We start from the raw sequence: 17,423 nt of genomic DNA on the forward strand, positions 1-17,423 counted from the left end.
TGTTTTTGATAAAGTTCTATGGGCTGATGAGAAGAATATGTATTCTGTAGCTGTTGGGTGGATGTTCTGTAGATTTCTGTTTACACTATTTGATCTATAGTATTGTTTAATTTTGAAGTTTCCATGTTGAGTTTTTGACTGGATAACCTTTGTATTGGTGAGAATGAGGTACTAAGTCTCTTTCTATTACTATTTTGGAGTCTTATTTATTATTTTATGTCCAGTCATGTTTGCTTTATGAAATAGGTTATGATGATCTTCAGTGCATATAAACAACTATCTCCTCTCTTCTCTGTCTTCCCCCCTTCCCTCTCACCTCTTTTCTCTCTTGTGATACTGAGGGATAGACTCAAGGCCTCAAGCTTCTTAGGCAGGTGCCCTACCACTTGAACTATTTTGGCAGCCATTTTTGTATTGATTATTTTTGAGATAGGGTCTCCCTTTATGACCAGGCTGGCCTAGACTATGATCCTCCTATTTGTGTTTCCCTATGATGCTCAGGATGGGATCTCATGGACTTTTTGCCCAGGCTATCCTTGAACTACAATCCTCCCAGTCTCCACTTACAAGTAGCTGGATTACAGGCTTGAACTACCATACCCAGAAACAATTATTATATTCTCTTGATAGTCTGTTCCCTTTATCAAAATGAAGTGTCCTTTTTAGTTTCTTTTAACTGATTTTGCTTTGAAGTCTGCTTTGTAATATATGAGTATAGCTACTCGCTTTCTGGCTCCATTTGTTTAGACTATCTTTTTCCTTCCCCACTAATCCTGTGTTTGTCTTTGCCAAGGAAATATGTTCTTGTAGGCAACAAATGGTTTGGGTTTGTTTTTAATCCAGTACATCAATCTGTGTCTTTTGATTGGAGTATTGAGACCAACAATATTTAGTGTTTTACTGAAAAGTATGTAGTAATTCCAGTCATGTTGTTGGTTTTGTAGTGACCGATTCTCCCCAAATCCTCATTTATTCATCTAGTGAGACTTATTTTTTCTGGTATTTTCATGATTGCATTTATTTTCTTCTTCTGTGTTTAGGATTCCTGTAAGTTTTCTCTGCAGTGTTGGCATAGTGGACATGAGTTCCTTTAAATTTTGTTTATCATAGATGGTTTTTATGTTTCCTTTAAATATGAAGAATAGTTTTGCTGGATACAGTAATCTAGGATGGCAGTTATTTTCTTTCAAGGCTTGAAATACATCATTCCATGCCATCCTTGCCTTTAGAGTTTCTGCTGAGAAATTTGTTGTTTTGTTAGGTTTGCCATTACATATGACTTGGAGCATCATTCTTGCACCTTTCAATATTCTTTCCTTTTCTGTATACTTAATGTTTTAACTAGCATGTGCTGTGCTCTGAGGTTCTTTTTCTGGACTTGTCTGTTTGTTTTCTTGAAAGCTTCCTGTACCTATATGAACATCTGGTTTTCAAAACATGAGACTTTTTCTACTATTATTAAATATGTTTTCCCACACATATTTTCCTTCTTCTATCCCTGTGATCCATGCATTTGCTCTTCTAATTGTGTCCCAGGGGTCTTGCATGTTCTATTTATACCTTATTATTTTTTCTTTGCCTTTATCTGAATGTTCTAATGCATCTACCATGTCTTCTAGCCCTGATATATGGCCTTCAATTGATACACTGTATTGATAAGCTTTCAGCTAAGTTTTTCTTTCTTTCCCTTTTTTCCTTTTGTGGCACTGTAATTTGAACTCAGGATTTCATGCTCACAAAGCAGGCACTTTACTGCTTGAGACACACTACTAACCCTCAGCAGGGTTCTCATTGAGTTTTTCATTTCCAGAATTTTGCATTCATTTTTTTCAGGATTGCTATGTCTTTATGAAATCTTCTTATATATTTTGCATTATCTTCCTTATTTCATTTAGCTGTTTATTTTTATTACCATGTAATTCATTCAGACATTGTCCTCTTCAATTTCATTGAGCATTCTTACAATCATTCTTTTGAATTCTTTTTCTTGATTTCATCATTTCTCTATCATTAGTGTCTCCTATTGTGGGGTTGTTGACTTTTGATGACATCATATTGCCTTGTTTTTTTGTATTACTTGTATCAGTATTGAAGTTTGTGCATCTGTTAAGTTGAATATTTCTTTTACTACCACTTTAGAGGAGAAGAAGCAAATACAAATGGCAAAAACAATTATTTAAAACCGAACCTGATATTTTAAAAACTATTGTAGCATTAATTCCCCCAATAATGTTATAAAGGAAAGGAACTAAACTACTTATAGAAAAATCTAGTTATTAAAAAAAATTTAAAGGTATAGGTATTAGTAAGTAATGAAAAGAAGGAGGAGTCAGGAAATGGAAAAGGAAGAGGAAATATATGGATTAAAGGAAAAGTATACCCTGTGAAGGTATTATAAATATGGCTCATGCCTGCAATCCTAGATACTCAGAAGGCAGAGATCAGGACTATCACAGTTTGAAGCCAGCCCCAGGCAAATAATTCAGGAGACCCTATCTCAAAAGAATCCATGACAAAGAAAGGGTTGGCTGAGTGACTCAAGTGGTAAGAGCACTTGTCTAGCAAGTGTGAGGCCCTGAGTTCAAACCACAGTGCCAGCAAAAAAATTAATTTGTGAGAGAGAACACAGTAGAATAAATACAGAGAAAGACAAAACAGGGAAGAAGATAAAGGCACAATGGCAGTAATTACTGCAAAGAAAAAAATAGACAACAAGAAAGAAAAACGTGGGGAAATGGAAGATGGCAACTAGAGGGAGGAAGCAGACAGCATGAACTCCATAAATCAAAAATGTTGCTGAGATACTGGAGCCACCCTCGGCAGAAAAAAAACCACCAAGAAGAAGCAAAACTCTGACACCCTGAACCCCCAGCCCACACAAAGCTTCTCCACGCTATGTTACACTGAGAAACCAGGAGGGCTCCCACACTGCCAGATGCCAGCTCCAAACCTGCTTGGGAGACGCAGACCAACAGGTGAGCAAATATGCGGCCAAAAACACATGAAAAAATGGTTACCATCTCTGGCCTTAAGGGAAATGCAAATCAAAACCACACTAAGATTCCACACACTAGAATAGCTATCATCAAAAACATCACCAACAACAGATGTTGGCAAGGATGTAGGGAAAAAGGAAACCTCATACACTGCTGGTGGGAATGCAAACTAGTACAACCACTCTGGAAAAAAATTTGGAGGCTTCTTAAAAATCTAAACATTGATCTACCATATGATCCAGCAATACCACTCTTGGGGATATACCCAAAAGAATGTGACTCAGGTTACTCCAGAGGCACCTGCACACCCATGTTTATTGTGGCACTATTCACCATAGCCAAGTTATGGAAACAGCCAAGATGCCCCACCACTGATGAATGGATTAAGAAAATTTTCATTGTGAAAATGAAATTTTACTCAGCCACGAAGAAGAATGAAATCTTATCATTTACAAGTAAATGGATGGAACTGGAGAACATCATTCTGAGTGGGGTTAGCCAGGCTCAGAAAACCAAAAATCATGTGTTCTCCCTCATATGTGTACTTTAGATCTAGAGCAAATACAGCAATGTGGTTGAACTTGGGTCACATGATAAGGGGAGAGCACACACGGGAGGTATGGGGATAGGTAAGAAACCCAAAACATGATAGTATTTGATGTCCCCACTGCAGAGGAACTAATACAGAAACCTTAAAATTGGCAGAGGTCAATATGAGAACAGGATCAGGAACTAGTGAAAAGGTCAGTTAGAGATGACCCAACTTGGTGATGTAACACATTTGTACATGGAAGCAATACTAGGAATCTCTCTGCGTAGCTATCCTTATCTCAACTAGCAAAAATGCTATGTCTTTCTTATTATTGCTTATACTTTCTCTTCAACAAAATTAGAGATAAGGGCAGAATAGATTCTGCCTGGAAGTGGGGCGGAGGGGGGTTGAGAGGGAGAGGGAGGGGGTAGGGGGGAGAAATGGCCCAAACAATGTATGCACATATGAATAAACGAATTTTAAAAAAGAAAGAAAAAAGCAAAACAAAAAGTAAGAACAGTATTTCTTTATTATTTGGGAAGAGGTAGGCTTCCTCTTATCACTAGAGCAGTTTTCTTATTTTGAACTCTGAACAGGTTAGGCCAAAGGTAGTTGTCTGGTTTGGGAATTTAACTGTGAGCCAGAACCACAACCTGGTATATAGATAGAAAATGCCATGTGAATGTTCTTGTCCTGGCTGTCAGGGACTGGAACTCCTAATCTCCCAGTTCACTGCACATTCACTGCCACCAACTCCTGTTTTTCTCCTTACTTGGCCCATGACAACTTCCATGTCACCTAGCCCCCTGACAACTCTCACATCACTGTTTGTTCAACCTGCATGATTTCTATGTTGCTGACACTGTGCAAGCTCTGCATTTGCTATCACTGTCTGTTCAATGGCTTTTTACTTTTGTGGTTCCCATGAACCTTAGGTTCAACTCTTCTCAAATAATACATGTAATTTAAAGGACTTCATTTATTCTCTTTCTGGCTCAAATGCCAGTGTGTATGTGTAAATATACACATATATACTTGAATGTATTTATATTATATGTGTTTATATGTATATACATATTTATTTCTATTTATATTATTTAATATTTTGAATTTGCACACATTAATAATATAGGGACTTTCATTGTGACAATTTTATGCATGTGTACAGTATATGTTGAACAAGTTCACCTCCTCCATTATATTATCATTTCCACTTCCCCACCTTTTCAAGCATCGTTTAGTGGGTTTCACTGTACTGTCTTTATATATGTAGTACATATGAAGTACCATAGTATGTATTATACTATGATCTTCTTCACCCTCAGTATCCTTTCCTTCCTCCCCTCACTACTCCTGCTGATTCTTCTTCGTCTCCCTTTTACATGATTTTATAATAATAATTTCCCATTATTGTGATGATCATCACCACCATTGTCATCATTTTAGATCTAGGTTCCACAAATAAGTGAAAATATGCAGTATTTGGCTTACCTTGCTGAACATGATGATCTCCAGTTAAGTCTATTTTCCTAAAAATGACATAAATTTATTTTTAAAATCAATTTACTGGGTGTTGGGCACCTTGGCTGATCTCACAATTTAGTTTTGTGAACAGAACTCCAATAACAGAGTTTGCAGGTACATCTCTTATACATTGATTTACACTTCTTTGGGTATATGCCAAAGAGAGGTATGATGGGGTCATAATCTAGGGCTATTTTTATTTTTTTGAGGAACCTCCATACTGATTTCCATAGTGGTTGCACTAGTTTACATTTCTACCAAGAGTATATGAAGGTTCCTTCTCTTCCCCTTCCTTGCCAGCACTTGTTGTTTCTTATGTTGATGACTGCCATTCTGCCTAGGGTGAAATGGGTCAAATGTAGTTTTGAATTGCATTTCCTTTATGACTAAGGATGTGGGGACTTTCTTCATATATTTGCTAGCCATTTGTACTTCTTCTTCTGAGACCTGTCTGTTCATTTGCCCATTTATTAATAGGATTATTTGTTCTTTGGCTGCTTAGTTTTTTGAGCTCTTTGTATATTCTGTATCTTAATCCTTATCTGTTGAATAGCTGGTGAAGAGCTCCCATTCTGGGGGTTGTCGCTTGATCCTGATAATTGTGCAGAAACCTTTAAATTTGATACAGTCACATTTGTCAATTCTTGCTTTTTATTTCCTGAGCACTTGGTGTCCTAATCAGAAAATAATTACAATTGCCTGTATTTTCCAGGGTTTTCCCTGTAAGAGTTTCAAGGGTTCAGGTCTGAATTAAAATCATTGAACCATTTGGTGTTGAATTTTGTACAGGATGAGAGATAGGAGTCTAGTTCAGTTTTCTGCATGTATATAACCAGTTTTCCCAGCATCATTTGTTGAAAAGGCTGTCTTTTTTCCATTGTATGTTTTTGGCTCCTTTGTCAAAGATCAGATGGCTGTAGCTGTGTGGTTTTATTTCTAGGTCTTCTGTTCTGTTCCACTGGTCTTCATGTCTGTTTTTGTGCCCATACTATGTTTCTTTTATTACTGTGGCTTGTAGTATAATTTGAAGTCCAGTATTCTGATACCTCCAATATGACTTTTTTTTGCTTAGGATTACTTTTGCTATTCAAGAATTTTCTATTTCTGCAAAGGATTACATTGGAATTTTTGGTGGGTATTGCATTGAATCTGTAGATTGCTTTCAGTAGTATAGCCATTTTCACTATATTTACTCTACCAGTTCATGAACGTGGGGAGGTCTTTCCATCTTCTGGTGTCTTCAATTTCTTTCTTCAAGGTTTTACAGTTTTCATTATAGAGGTCCTTCACCTACTTGGTGAAAATTTGTGCGTGTATATTTTCTTTTCTTTTTTTTTTTTTTGAGGCTATTGCTAGTGGAATTGTTTTACTGTTTCTTTCACATCATCATTGGTGTAGAGAAAAACTACTGATTTTTGTATGTTGATTTTATATCCTGCTATGTTGCCAAAAGTGTTTATCAGATCTTGGAGTTTTTGGTGGAATCATTAGGGTCTTTTAAGTATAGAATTACATCATCTGCAAATAGGGATAATTTGGCTTCTTTCCCTATTTGAACCCCTTTTATTTATTTCTCTTGCCTTATTGCTCTGGTGAGAAGTTCCACTGCTATAGTCAATAAGAGTAGAGAGAGTAGATGTCCTTGTCTTGTTCCTGACTTTAGAGGAAATGATTTCACTTTTTTTTCCCATTTAGCATGACGTTGGCTATAGGTTTATTTTATATATATATACTTTATTATGTTGAGATAGATTTCATCTATCCCTAGCTTCTTCAAAGCTTTTATCATGAAATGATGTTGAATTTTGTCAAAGCTTTTTCTGCATCAATTGAGATGATTATGTGATTTTTATACTTGATTCTGTTGTGTATTGTATTACATTTATTGATTTAGATATGTTGACCCATCCTTATATCCCTGGAATGAAACCAGCTTGTTCAAGGCATATAATCTTTGTAATGTGTTCTTGAATTCAGTTTGCAGTTATTTTAGTGAGAATGTTTCCATCGATGTTCAATCACATAAATTGGTCTTTAACTTTCTTTTTTGTTGTGTACTTTTCCAGTCTTGATATAGGGTAATACTAGCTTCTTAGGAAGAGTTTGGTAGTGTTTTTGCCCTTTCTAGCTCATGAAAAAGTTTGAGGAATATTGGTGTTAGTTCTTTAAAGGCCTGGTATAATTTGGCAGTTAATCCATTATATCCAGGACTTTTTTCTTTGTTACTGCTTCACTCTTATTGCTTGTTATAGATCTAATTAAGTAGTTTTTATCCTCTTGGTTCAATTTTGGTAGGCCAAAATTGAATAAACTAGAAAATCTACTTTTTCTAGTTTATTCAAATATAGGTTTTCAAACCATTCCCTCATGATCTTCTGTATTTCATTGGCATTTATTGTGATATCCCTTTTTTTAATCTCCAATTTTATTAATTTTGGTCATTTACCTCCTTTTTAAAATCTGGTTGTCCAAGTGTTTATCAATCCTATTTATCTTTTGGAAGAGCCAACTTGGGTTTCATTCATTTTTCAATGTACTTTTTGTCTTTATTTCATCAATTTCTGCCATAATCTTTATATCTTTCCATTTGCTGACTTTGGGTTTGCCTTATATTTGTTTTTCTAGGAACTTTAGATAGATCATTACTTTTTGAGATAGATAATTACTTGAATAGATCATTATTGTTTGTTTAATGAAATTGTGTGTATAGACATTTGATGCAAATATGTTAACAATTGTTATTTCTTCTTGATGGATTTTTTTTTATTAACGTGACATGATTTTCTTTGTCTCTTCTAACTAGTTTTGATTTGAAGTCTACTTAGTTAGATATGAGTGTAGCTACTCCTGCCTGATTTTGGGGTCCGTTTGCTTAGAAAACCTTTTTCCAGTCTTTCACTCCCTAAGCCAACATGTGCCAATGTTTGTTTTTTCAGTGAGATTTGTTTCTTGTAAGCAACAAGTGATCAGGGCTTGGTTTTTAATCCAACTCACCATTCTGTGTCTTTTGAGACCATTAATATTCAGTGTTAATATTGAAAGGTATGTAGTAATTCCTGTCATTTTGTTTCTTTTTTAAAAAAATATTTGATTTTTTCCTACTTTTCATTTGCTATCTACTCCTCTGGTGAGATTAAATTTTTCCTATATTTTCATTGTTACATTTATCTTCCTCTTCTGTGTGTGATTCCTTTGAATATCTTCTGCAGTGCTTGTTTAGTGCTGTTATTCTTGAATATTTTCTGTGTCTCAAAGGTTCCATATAGGATCTTTGTTTTCCCAGAGACATGAAACTGCTTGCAACAGTTTTTGATTAATTATCTGAAAATGTTCAGACTTCTAGGTAAAGAATCCAAAGTTGGAAAAAATTTACATTTGTTTTTCTCAGTATTGTGAAAATGTCATTCCATTATCTTTTGACTCTGTTTAGAAGTTAATTGTAAATCTCATTGTTGCCTTTTGAGGACATTTTGCTTTTTTCTTCTAGCTTTTCCCCACCATCTCTCTTCACACCACTCTACCCCCACACAGCATCTGCAATAATTTGCTACATGTGTTATATTAGCAAAGCAATATCGATACCTTATTATTAAAGTCCACAGTTTATATGTAAGTCACTCTCTGTGTTGTACAGTTCTGTGGGTTTTGACAAATGGATAATGGTGTGTATCCACAATTATAATACTGTGCAGGGTAGTTTCAGCATTCTAAAGAAATCCTGAATGCTTCACCTATTCATCCACATCCACAGCAACTGGTAACTACTGTTCTTTTACTGTATGTGTACAGTTTTGCTTTTTATAAAATGCCATATAATTGAAATCATATAATATGTAGTCTTATATACTTGTAGATAATTTCATTTAGCAATATGCATTTAAGATTCCTCAAAGTCTTTTCATGACTCAATAACTCATTCCTTATTAATGCTGAATAATATTTAATTATATGATTGTACCAGTCTGATTATCCATTTACCTTTGAAGGATATTATGGTTGCTTTCAGTCTTTGGAGATTATGAATGAAGCTACCATAAACACTCGTGTTCAAATTTTTGTTTGGATATAAGTTTTCAACTCATTTGTATAAATACATAGGAGTGTGATTGCTGATTGCATGGTAAGACTGTTTAGTTTTGTAAGAAACTGCCAGTTATGTCAGTTTTGGGGATTTGTAGGTCTTCTGTGTGAGCAGTGGTATCTCTTTGTTGTTTTAGTTTGCAGTTTACTAATGGTATAGAATGTTGAGCATCTTGTGCTTACTTGCCATCTTCATTGGTGAGGTGTTTGTTCAGTCTTTTGCCTACTTTCTTTTTTTTTTTCTTTCTTTCTTTATTTTTTCTTTTTTAATTTTTTAATTTTTATTTTTTTTTAATTCATATATGCATACAATGTTTGGGTCATTTCTCCCCTCTTCCCCCATCCCCTCTCTCTCCCCGCCCACCCCCTCAGTACCCAGCAGAAACTATTTTGCCCTTATCTCTAATTTTGTTGAAGAGAGAGTATAAGCAATAATAGGAAGGACCAAGGGCTTTTGCTAGTTGAGATAAGGATAGCTATACAGGGAGTTGACTCGCCTTGATTTCCTGTGCATGTGTGTTACCTTCTAGGTTAATTCTTCTTGATCTAACCTTTTCTCTAGTTCCTGGTCCCCTTCTCCTATTAGCTTCAGTTGCTTTAAAGTATCTGCTTTAGTTTCTCTGCATTGAGGGCAACAAATGCTATCTAGTTTTTTAGGTGTCTTACCTATCCTCATACCTCCCTTGTGTGCTCTCTCTCTCGCTTTATCATGTGATCAAAGTCCAATTCCCTTGTTGTGTTTGCCCTTGATCTAATGTCCGCATATGAGGGAAAACATACGATTTTTGGTCTTTTGGGCCAGGCTAACCTCACTCAGAATGATGTTCTCCAATTCCATCCATTTACCAGTGAATGATAACATTTTGTTCTTCTTCATGGCTGCGTAAAATTCCATTGTGTATAAATACCACATTTTCTTAATCCATTAATCAGTAGTGATTAACAGCATCTTGGCTGTTTCCATAAGTTGGCTATTGTGAATAGTGCTGCAATAATCATGGGTGTGCAGGTGCATGGGTGTGTAAAAGACTGTGTCATAGTCTTTTGGGTATATCCCCAAGAGTGGTATTGCTGGATCATATGTTTAGCTTTTTAAGAAGCCTCCAAATTTTTTTCCAGAGTGGTTGTACTAGTTTACATTCCCACCAGCATTGTAAGAGGGTTCCTTTTTCCCCTTTTGCCCACTTTCAGTTGAATGGTTTGTTTTCTTATTGTTGAGTTTTAAGACTTCTTTATATATTTATTATATAAGTCCTTTATAAGGTATATGTTTTGCAAATGTTTTCTCCCTGTGTCTTTTGCATGTCTTAACAATGTCTTTCACAGAGAAGAACTTTTGATTTTTACTAACCACAGCCTTTTCTTTTATACATTGTGCTTTTATTTTATATCTAAAACCTAGTCACTAAACCCAAGGTCACTAGATCCTCTCTGATATTATCTTTTCAAAGTTTTAGTTTTACACTTTACCTTTGGGTCTAAGATCTGGTTTGTGTTCATTGTTTTGGTGTAAGTTCTGTGGTAGACTCCTTTTCTTTTTACTTATGGGTGTCCAGTTGTTTTAGCACCATTAGTTTTAAAGACTGTCCTTTCTCAATGGAATTGCCTTTGCTCCTTTGTCAAAGTTCAGTTGCATACATTTGTTTGGGTTTATATCTAAGCTCTCTATTCTGTTCCATTGATCACTTTGATTATTCTTTCTCTGGTACTATACCATCTTAATTACTACAGCTTTACAATAAATCTTAAAGTCCATTAGTATCCAGCTATTTTAAAGAATTTTTCTGTTTGCCTTTGGTGTACAGTTTTTCCAATGATGTGAAGAGGTGTTTGGTAGAGTTTTAAAAAAATTTTTTTCCTCCTTGAAGACTTGTAATACTTCATGAATCACTGCTGGATTTTGCTTATAAATTTTGAGGAGCTCATAGCCATAATTCCCTTGAATACAGCTTCTACCTAACTTCCTCCTCCCTTCATGAAATGTAAAATATAACATAACTGGTCTTTCCACTATGTGCTCTACATCTTTTGTGAGCTTTCACATAATTTTCATTTTGTGCTTTCTTCTAGATATTTTCTCTGACCTGTCTTCTATTTTATGATTTCTTTGTTTGGCTATGTTTATTCTGCTTTTAAACTCATCTGTTTATTTAATCCCAATTATTGTAAGATTTAGTTAGAAAATTTCAATTGGTTTTTTACTGACTCCTGGTGCTGTCCTGGAGTTTTCAATCCTATTATTTTCCTGACCATGTCAATGGTAGTTTAAGTTTATGTCTGATGATGCCAGACATGTTTTTGAATGGTCTGCAAGCTACAAATGGTTTTTACATTTCTAAAGAGTTGTAAAAAACAAGAAAAAGAAAAATATTACAACAGAGACTGTATGTGGTCCACAAAGCATAACATATTTACAATCTGGTCGTTTATGTTGCAAGCATGCTGATTCCAGGTCTACATTCTTTGTAGATCTGTTTCTATAGATAACCTTAGTGATAATGTCTTATTTCTTCCCAATAGTTGTTTATTTTTAAGGCTAAATTGTTATTTATCTTTCTCCAGAGAAGTTTAAATTTGTTTGTATCAGGCAATTAAAGGCACTAACACATCTAGAATTATCTTCTTGAAATTTGATTGAGAGAATTCAAAATTGTTTTCAGTCTTTCTAAGGGCTGTTTGATTTCTGGTTCATTCATAGTGTAGTCCTTTGAAGCCCTACGCCAAAGTCTGGGAATGTGCCAGACTTCCCCTTCTTGGTGTGCCCTCACTGCTGAATCTGTTGAGATGCTTGCTCAGGTTGTTGGTCTCTCAATTGCCTGTCAACCAGAGCAGGTATCTGCTTCTGTTGGAATTGGCAGATACTTCCTGGAGAAAGTATAATACAGTGTGATCTTTTTCCTAGTTTTATTTTCTTAATTCATGCTGATAATCTGTTTTCATACAGATGTATTTTATACTTTTATACTTTTATTTATGTATTTATATTTTTCCTAGAGCTAGAAAGTTTTCCCTTGGAAGATTGGTTCAAATTTTCCCTACCACTATTAGTAATATAACTTTCCTTTTTATATTTACTTTATCTATGAATAGTGAATTATTTGTTTTCAACAGTTTTTTTAACTCTTAAATTTTCATATCTTTATTTCAGATAGCCTCATTATTTCCTATGTATGTTGTGGGATATATTGAGCCAAGCAAGTTTCAGAAGATTATTTATATGAACATGGTAACATTTTGATATTTATAAGTCAAATATTAAAACATACCCTCAGTTTGTAAAACATAACTAATTCTGTTTTATGGAGCATTTCCCTTTTGGTGGCATCCAGAAGAAAAACTGAAAAGTACGTTACAGATGCTGTACTACAGCACATTATGTCTTCAAATAGAGTGCAGATGTATCATAATCTTTCAGACTTCTATGTTTTTGTCTTTGTTTTATTATTATCATTAACTTGAAGCTGTTGTTACTCCTTTAGAACTGATTTTTTAACATTTTGCATAAATTTGACACTCTATAACTGAAATTATATATTGTTGCATTTTTGTTTTACCTCAGTTTCCAAACATATCTTTTTGAAAAATAAAAAATATAATGAAATAGAGCTTCATAAATTATGGAAATCTTGAAGTAAACCAACAAAAATATGATTAGGGAAGCTAATATTTATAATCAAGTTTTATCATATTATTCCACTATGGAAACTATAGAAATAATGGAGTTTTAAAAAACTCTTCTTTGTCTAAGTAGCAGGTCTGGATAGAAATTAAATTCTGTTAACATGGAATTTGTGTTCTTGAGTTTTAGTGCTCTATATAATAATAACTATCAAATGTGTCATATTTTTCATTTTTCAGGTTTCAGTTATCCTTTGCTTCATTCTGATGTTTGGAAATCCAATGTACTTATCCTCATATTACTCTTCATCTTTGTTAATGACATGGGTAAGTGTTTGTTAAGTTTGTGAAGATTGTTTTGCCTGTCAGTAGCAGGTTTATCTGTATAATGGAAGTGTAGAAAAATAAATAGGGCCCTTTCTTGATTATCATTCATGTGAAAAACTTTCATTGTTGAAAAATGGTACAGTAGAAAGTTTTCCTTTTTATGGTAAATATTTAAAAGCAATCATAAGCTAAGGAGATTTATTTAAAAAGTATCCTGTAATTTATGGTAAAATGGCTTATTTTCTCTTAACTCATTTGTTACAGTAATACTGTGATTGCTCACAATACTTTTGGAACTCCTTGAATTGCCTTCACAGACTTTGGCACATTCTTTTGAATATCCTCAGTGATGTCAGATCTTTATCTCTGAAGGTTGGATTTGGCTTTGGGAAATGACCAAAGTCTTTAAATAAAGTATAGAATTTGACTGGATAGTCCAGATGTTGGTCAAAATATGACATAGCAATGAAGTAGCAGGACTAATTTTCTTAGCCTATAACTAATTTTCTTATACCCATAAGCGAAGTTTAAAAAGTGTAGTTCCAAAATGTTTTGAACAATGGCAAAATAATTAGAATAAATGTATAGTTTATTACAAATCTTTTGTTTGTTTGTTTGAGCTCAGGGCCTATAACTTGAGCCACTCCACCAGCCCTTTTTCTGTAAGGGTGTTTTCGAAATAGGGTCTCTTAAACTGCTTGCCTGAGCTGGCTTCGAACCACGATCCTCCTGATTTGTGCCTCCTAAGTAGCTAGGATTATAGGCATGAGCCACCAGTGCCTGGCTACGTATCTTGGATATGTATTTGGAATTGTAGTTCAGGAAGCCAGTTTTATTACTTTTAGCCACACTTCTGATATCCTAAACTAGAATTTGGAATATTCTGTACAATTTCCACCCTGATCAGAGAGGATCCCACCCACAGTAATGCCAAAATACAGTAATTTTCCTCGTGTGAAGCACTATTGAAGATTGTGCTTGGATTTGAACCTTTTTTGCTTCCTACACCCTTTTTTTTGCCTCGTAGTAATGAATCCCTTCACTTTCTCCTCCCCGCCCCCAAACATATGCTGCTCTTTTCAACATTGAATTTTTTTTTCAGCATTACAAGCTGGTAGTGCTCACATACCATCTACCTTATCAGAGTAGTTAACCTGCAGAAAACACCCAGTATAGCTCAGTGTTAATTTAATTCAGTTAATATTCAATTAAATTTAATGCAGAAGCATTTAGCTCTCACTTCAAAGAATTATATCATGTCCAAAATTTGAAAAGTTAGCAGCTAAAGAGGAAAATGACTGGTGAGAGTTAATATGGAAGGGCATGGCTCAACCATTTGAAATGTTGTATTAATATAAAACATGTAATACATATAAAATATATATGTTAATTTCATTTACTGTCATATGTATTATAGGCAATAATTCTAAAGAAAAATAAAATTCAAAGATTGGGAGTATCTGAACTCAACTTTTGGGTAAGAATCAATGTTTTTAACACTATTTTATTGGCGTATATTAATTGTACAAATTAATGGGCTTACCATAAGAAGGGTAATGGGGAAGGAGGGAGAATAATGGAGGGAATAAACCAATTCAGGATATAATACATGTGAATATGGAAATATCACAGTGAAACCATTGTAAAATTAATGTAAACTATTAATATTTTAAAACAAAGAAGGACAGAAGGTAAAACAGGTCCTGTCTGTCCAGGGCTGGGTGCTAGTGAGTGGGGGGACAATAATGAAAGCAAGGAGAATGAATATGGTGGAAGCATTTGTATTCATGTATGAAAATAGAACAATGAAAGCTGTTGAAATTGTTCTAAGAAGGGGAAGGGGATAAAGGAGAGCATGAAGGGGGTGAATCTAATTAAGATATATTTATTATACACACTATGTAAATATTATAATGTGCACCCTGTACAACTATAATATAATAGGAAGGGAGGGAGGGAGGAAGGAAGGAAGGAAGGAAGGAAGGAAGGAAGGAAGGATGGAAGGAAGGAAAGAAAGAAAGAAGTAGTGAGCTTCATTGTGGCATTTGCACACATGCACAATGCACTTTGGTCATATTCATCCTTCTAGTGCCTTTTTTACCCTCCCTCCTCCTCCCTTTCTCCCCTTCCACATCTCTAATACTTTCTGTTTTACTTTTTGTGTCTTTCCCCCTTAATTCTATAAGTGAGAGGAAGCACATGGTATCTATCTTTCTGAGACATCCTCACCGACATTTTTTTGTGTTTTTGTTTTCTTCTCTGTCTCTTTCAATTTTTTTGCAGTATTGAGTATTGAACTCAAGGCTCACATATGCTAAGCAAGAACAATACCACACACACACACACACACACACACACACACACACATGAATACATATGTTTATATTAGGTCTAGTTTTCTCATGAGAGAAAACATGTGACCTTTGTGTCTCTGAACCTGGATTACTTTGCTTAGTGTGATGATCTCCAGTTCCATCCATTTACCTGGAAATTTGTAATTTCATTCTTTTTATGGCTGAATAATACTCCATTTGTAAAGAAACTCTATTTTCTTAATCATTCCAATTGCAGGGCACCTGGCTGTTTCCATGAATTGGCTATTGTGAATAGTGCTGCAATAAATGTGGTCGTGCAAGTGTCTCTATTGTATTCTGACTTACATTACTTTGGGAATGGTACTGTTGGATCCTGTGGTAGGTCTATTTTTAGTTTTTTGAGGAATCTCCTATGGTTTTTCATAGGTTGCACTAGGTTTATGTTCCCACCAATAGTGGATAATGTTCTTTTCCCCCACATCCTTGCTAGCATTTGTTTTTGTTTGTGTTCTTGATGGTGGCTATTCTGACTAGCGTGAGCTGGATGGAAGCTCATCGCCATTTCAATTTGCATTTCCTTTATGGACAACAAGTTGAGCTTTTCACATGTACTTACTGGCCATTTGTACTTCTCCTTTTGAGACCTGTCTATTCAGTTCATTTTGTTAATTGCATAGTTTGTTCTTTTGGTGTTTAATATTTTGAGTTTTTTGTGCATTCTGGATACTAATCCTTCATCCATTGAATAGCTGGCAGAGATTTTATCCCACTCCGAGGATTGTCTCTTCATTCTGGTAATTTTCTTCCTTTCATGTGCAGAAGCTTTTAATTTGATGCAGTCCAAGAATTTGTCAATTCTTGCTCACATTTATTCAGAAATTAGAGTCCTATTCAGAAAATAATTGCCTGTGCCTAAATGTTCAAGTGTTTTTCCAATGTTTTCCTATAGTAGTTTCAGAGTTTCAAGTCTTACATTAATATCTTTGATCTATTTTTAGGTGATTTTTGTGCAGAGTGAGAGATAGGATCTAGTTTAAGTTAAGATGCTGTCTTTTCTCTAATGTATATATTTGACTCGTTTGTCAAAAGTCAGAAGGCTATAGCTATAGCATGGTCTTGTTTTTGGGTCTCCTATATCATAGGTCTATATGCCTGTTTTTATGCCAGTACCAGGCTGTTTTTGTTACTGTGCTTCTGTAATATAATTTGAAATCCAGTATTGTGATACCTCTAGCGTTGATCTTTTTGCTAAGGATTGCTTTGGCTATTTGGGGTCTTTAGCAGTTTGTGTGTGTGTGTGTGTGTGTGTGTGTGTGTGTGTGTGTGTGTGTATGCTAGGGATCTTAACAAAGTTTCCAGAATGTCATAGGAAGTTAGAGTCAATCATACTCAATCATACATGCAGTATATTGCCTTTTCAGATTGGCTTGTTTCCCTTGGAAATGAGAGGAGACCTATAAAGCTATACAGAAGACAGAATAAGGTTCTTCCATGTCTTTTTATGGTTTGATAGCTCTTTTGCTGTTAGTGTTGAATAATACTCATTGAAACAGTTTCTTTTATGTACTAATGGACATCTTGGTTACTTTCAAGGTTTGGTAATTGTGTACAGATCTATAAATAAATAAAAGAAAAAATCCTGAAAGCAGGTAGAGCAAAATGACACATTACCTATCAGTGCAAAGCTGACTTCTTTAAAACCATGGATACCAGCAAGAGGTGGTATAATAATACTTGTTAAATACTGAGGAAATGGCAGCCAGGAATCATGCACCTGGTGAAAGTATTCTTTAGGAGTGAAATGGGAATGAAGTCATCCTTTATTAAGGAGAACTAAGAGAATTTGTTGTCATCAGAGAACCTCTTAAAGAATGGTTAATTAAAATTCTTTTTTTTTTTTCATTTTTCTTTTATTATTCATATGTGCATACAAGGCTTGGTTTATTTCTCCCCTCTGCCCCCACCCCCTCCCTTACCACCCACTCCACCCCCTCCCGCTCCCCCCCTCAATACCCAGCAGAAACTATTTTG

General features: G+C 34.9%; 1 protein-coding gene across 6 annotated transcripts in view; it reads left to right on the forward strand.

The window, feature by feature from the left end:
• Positions 1 to 17,423, forward strand: part of Dpy19l2 (dpy-19 like 2) — a 139,526-nt gene that overhangs the window by 57,468 nt on the left and 64,635 nt on the right. For all 6 annotated transcript variants that reach the window (XM_074065303.1, XM_074065298.1, XM_074065300.1 and 3 more), the window contains 3 exons: positions 12,281 to 12,358; positions 12,991 to 13,077; positions 14,495 to 14,554. In XM_074065303.1, coding sequence (XP_073921404.1) covers positions 12,281 to 12,358; positions 12,991 to 13,077; positions 14,495 to 14,554 — 225 coding nt within the window. The remainder of the gene's footprint in view (positions 1 to 12,280; positions 12,359 to 12,990; positions 13,078 to 14,494; positions 14,555 to 17,423) is intronic.

This window comes from Castor canadensis, chromosome 2, assembly GCF_047511655.1.
Source record: "Castor canadensis chromosome 2, mCasCan1.hap1v2, whole genome shotgun sequence".
Classification (NCBI taxonomy): domain Eukaryota; kingdom Metazoa; phylum Chordata; class Mammalia; order Rodentia; family Castoridae; genus Castor; species Castor canadensis.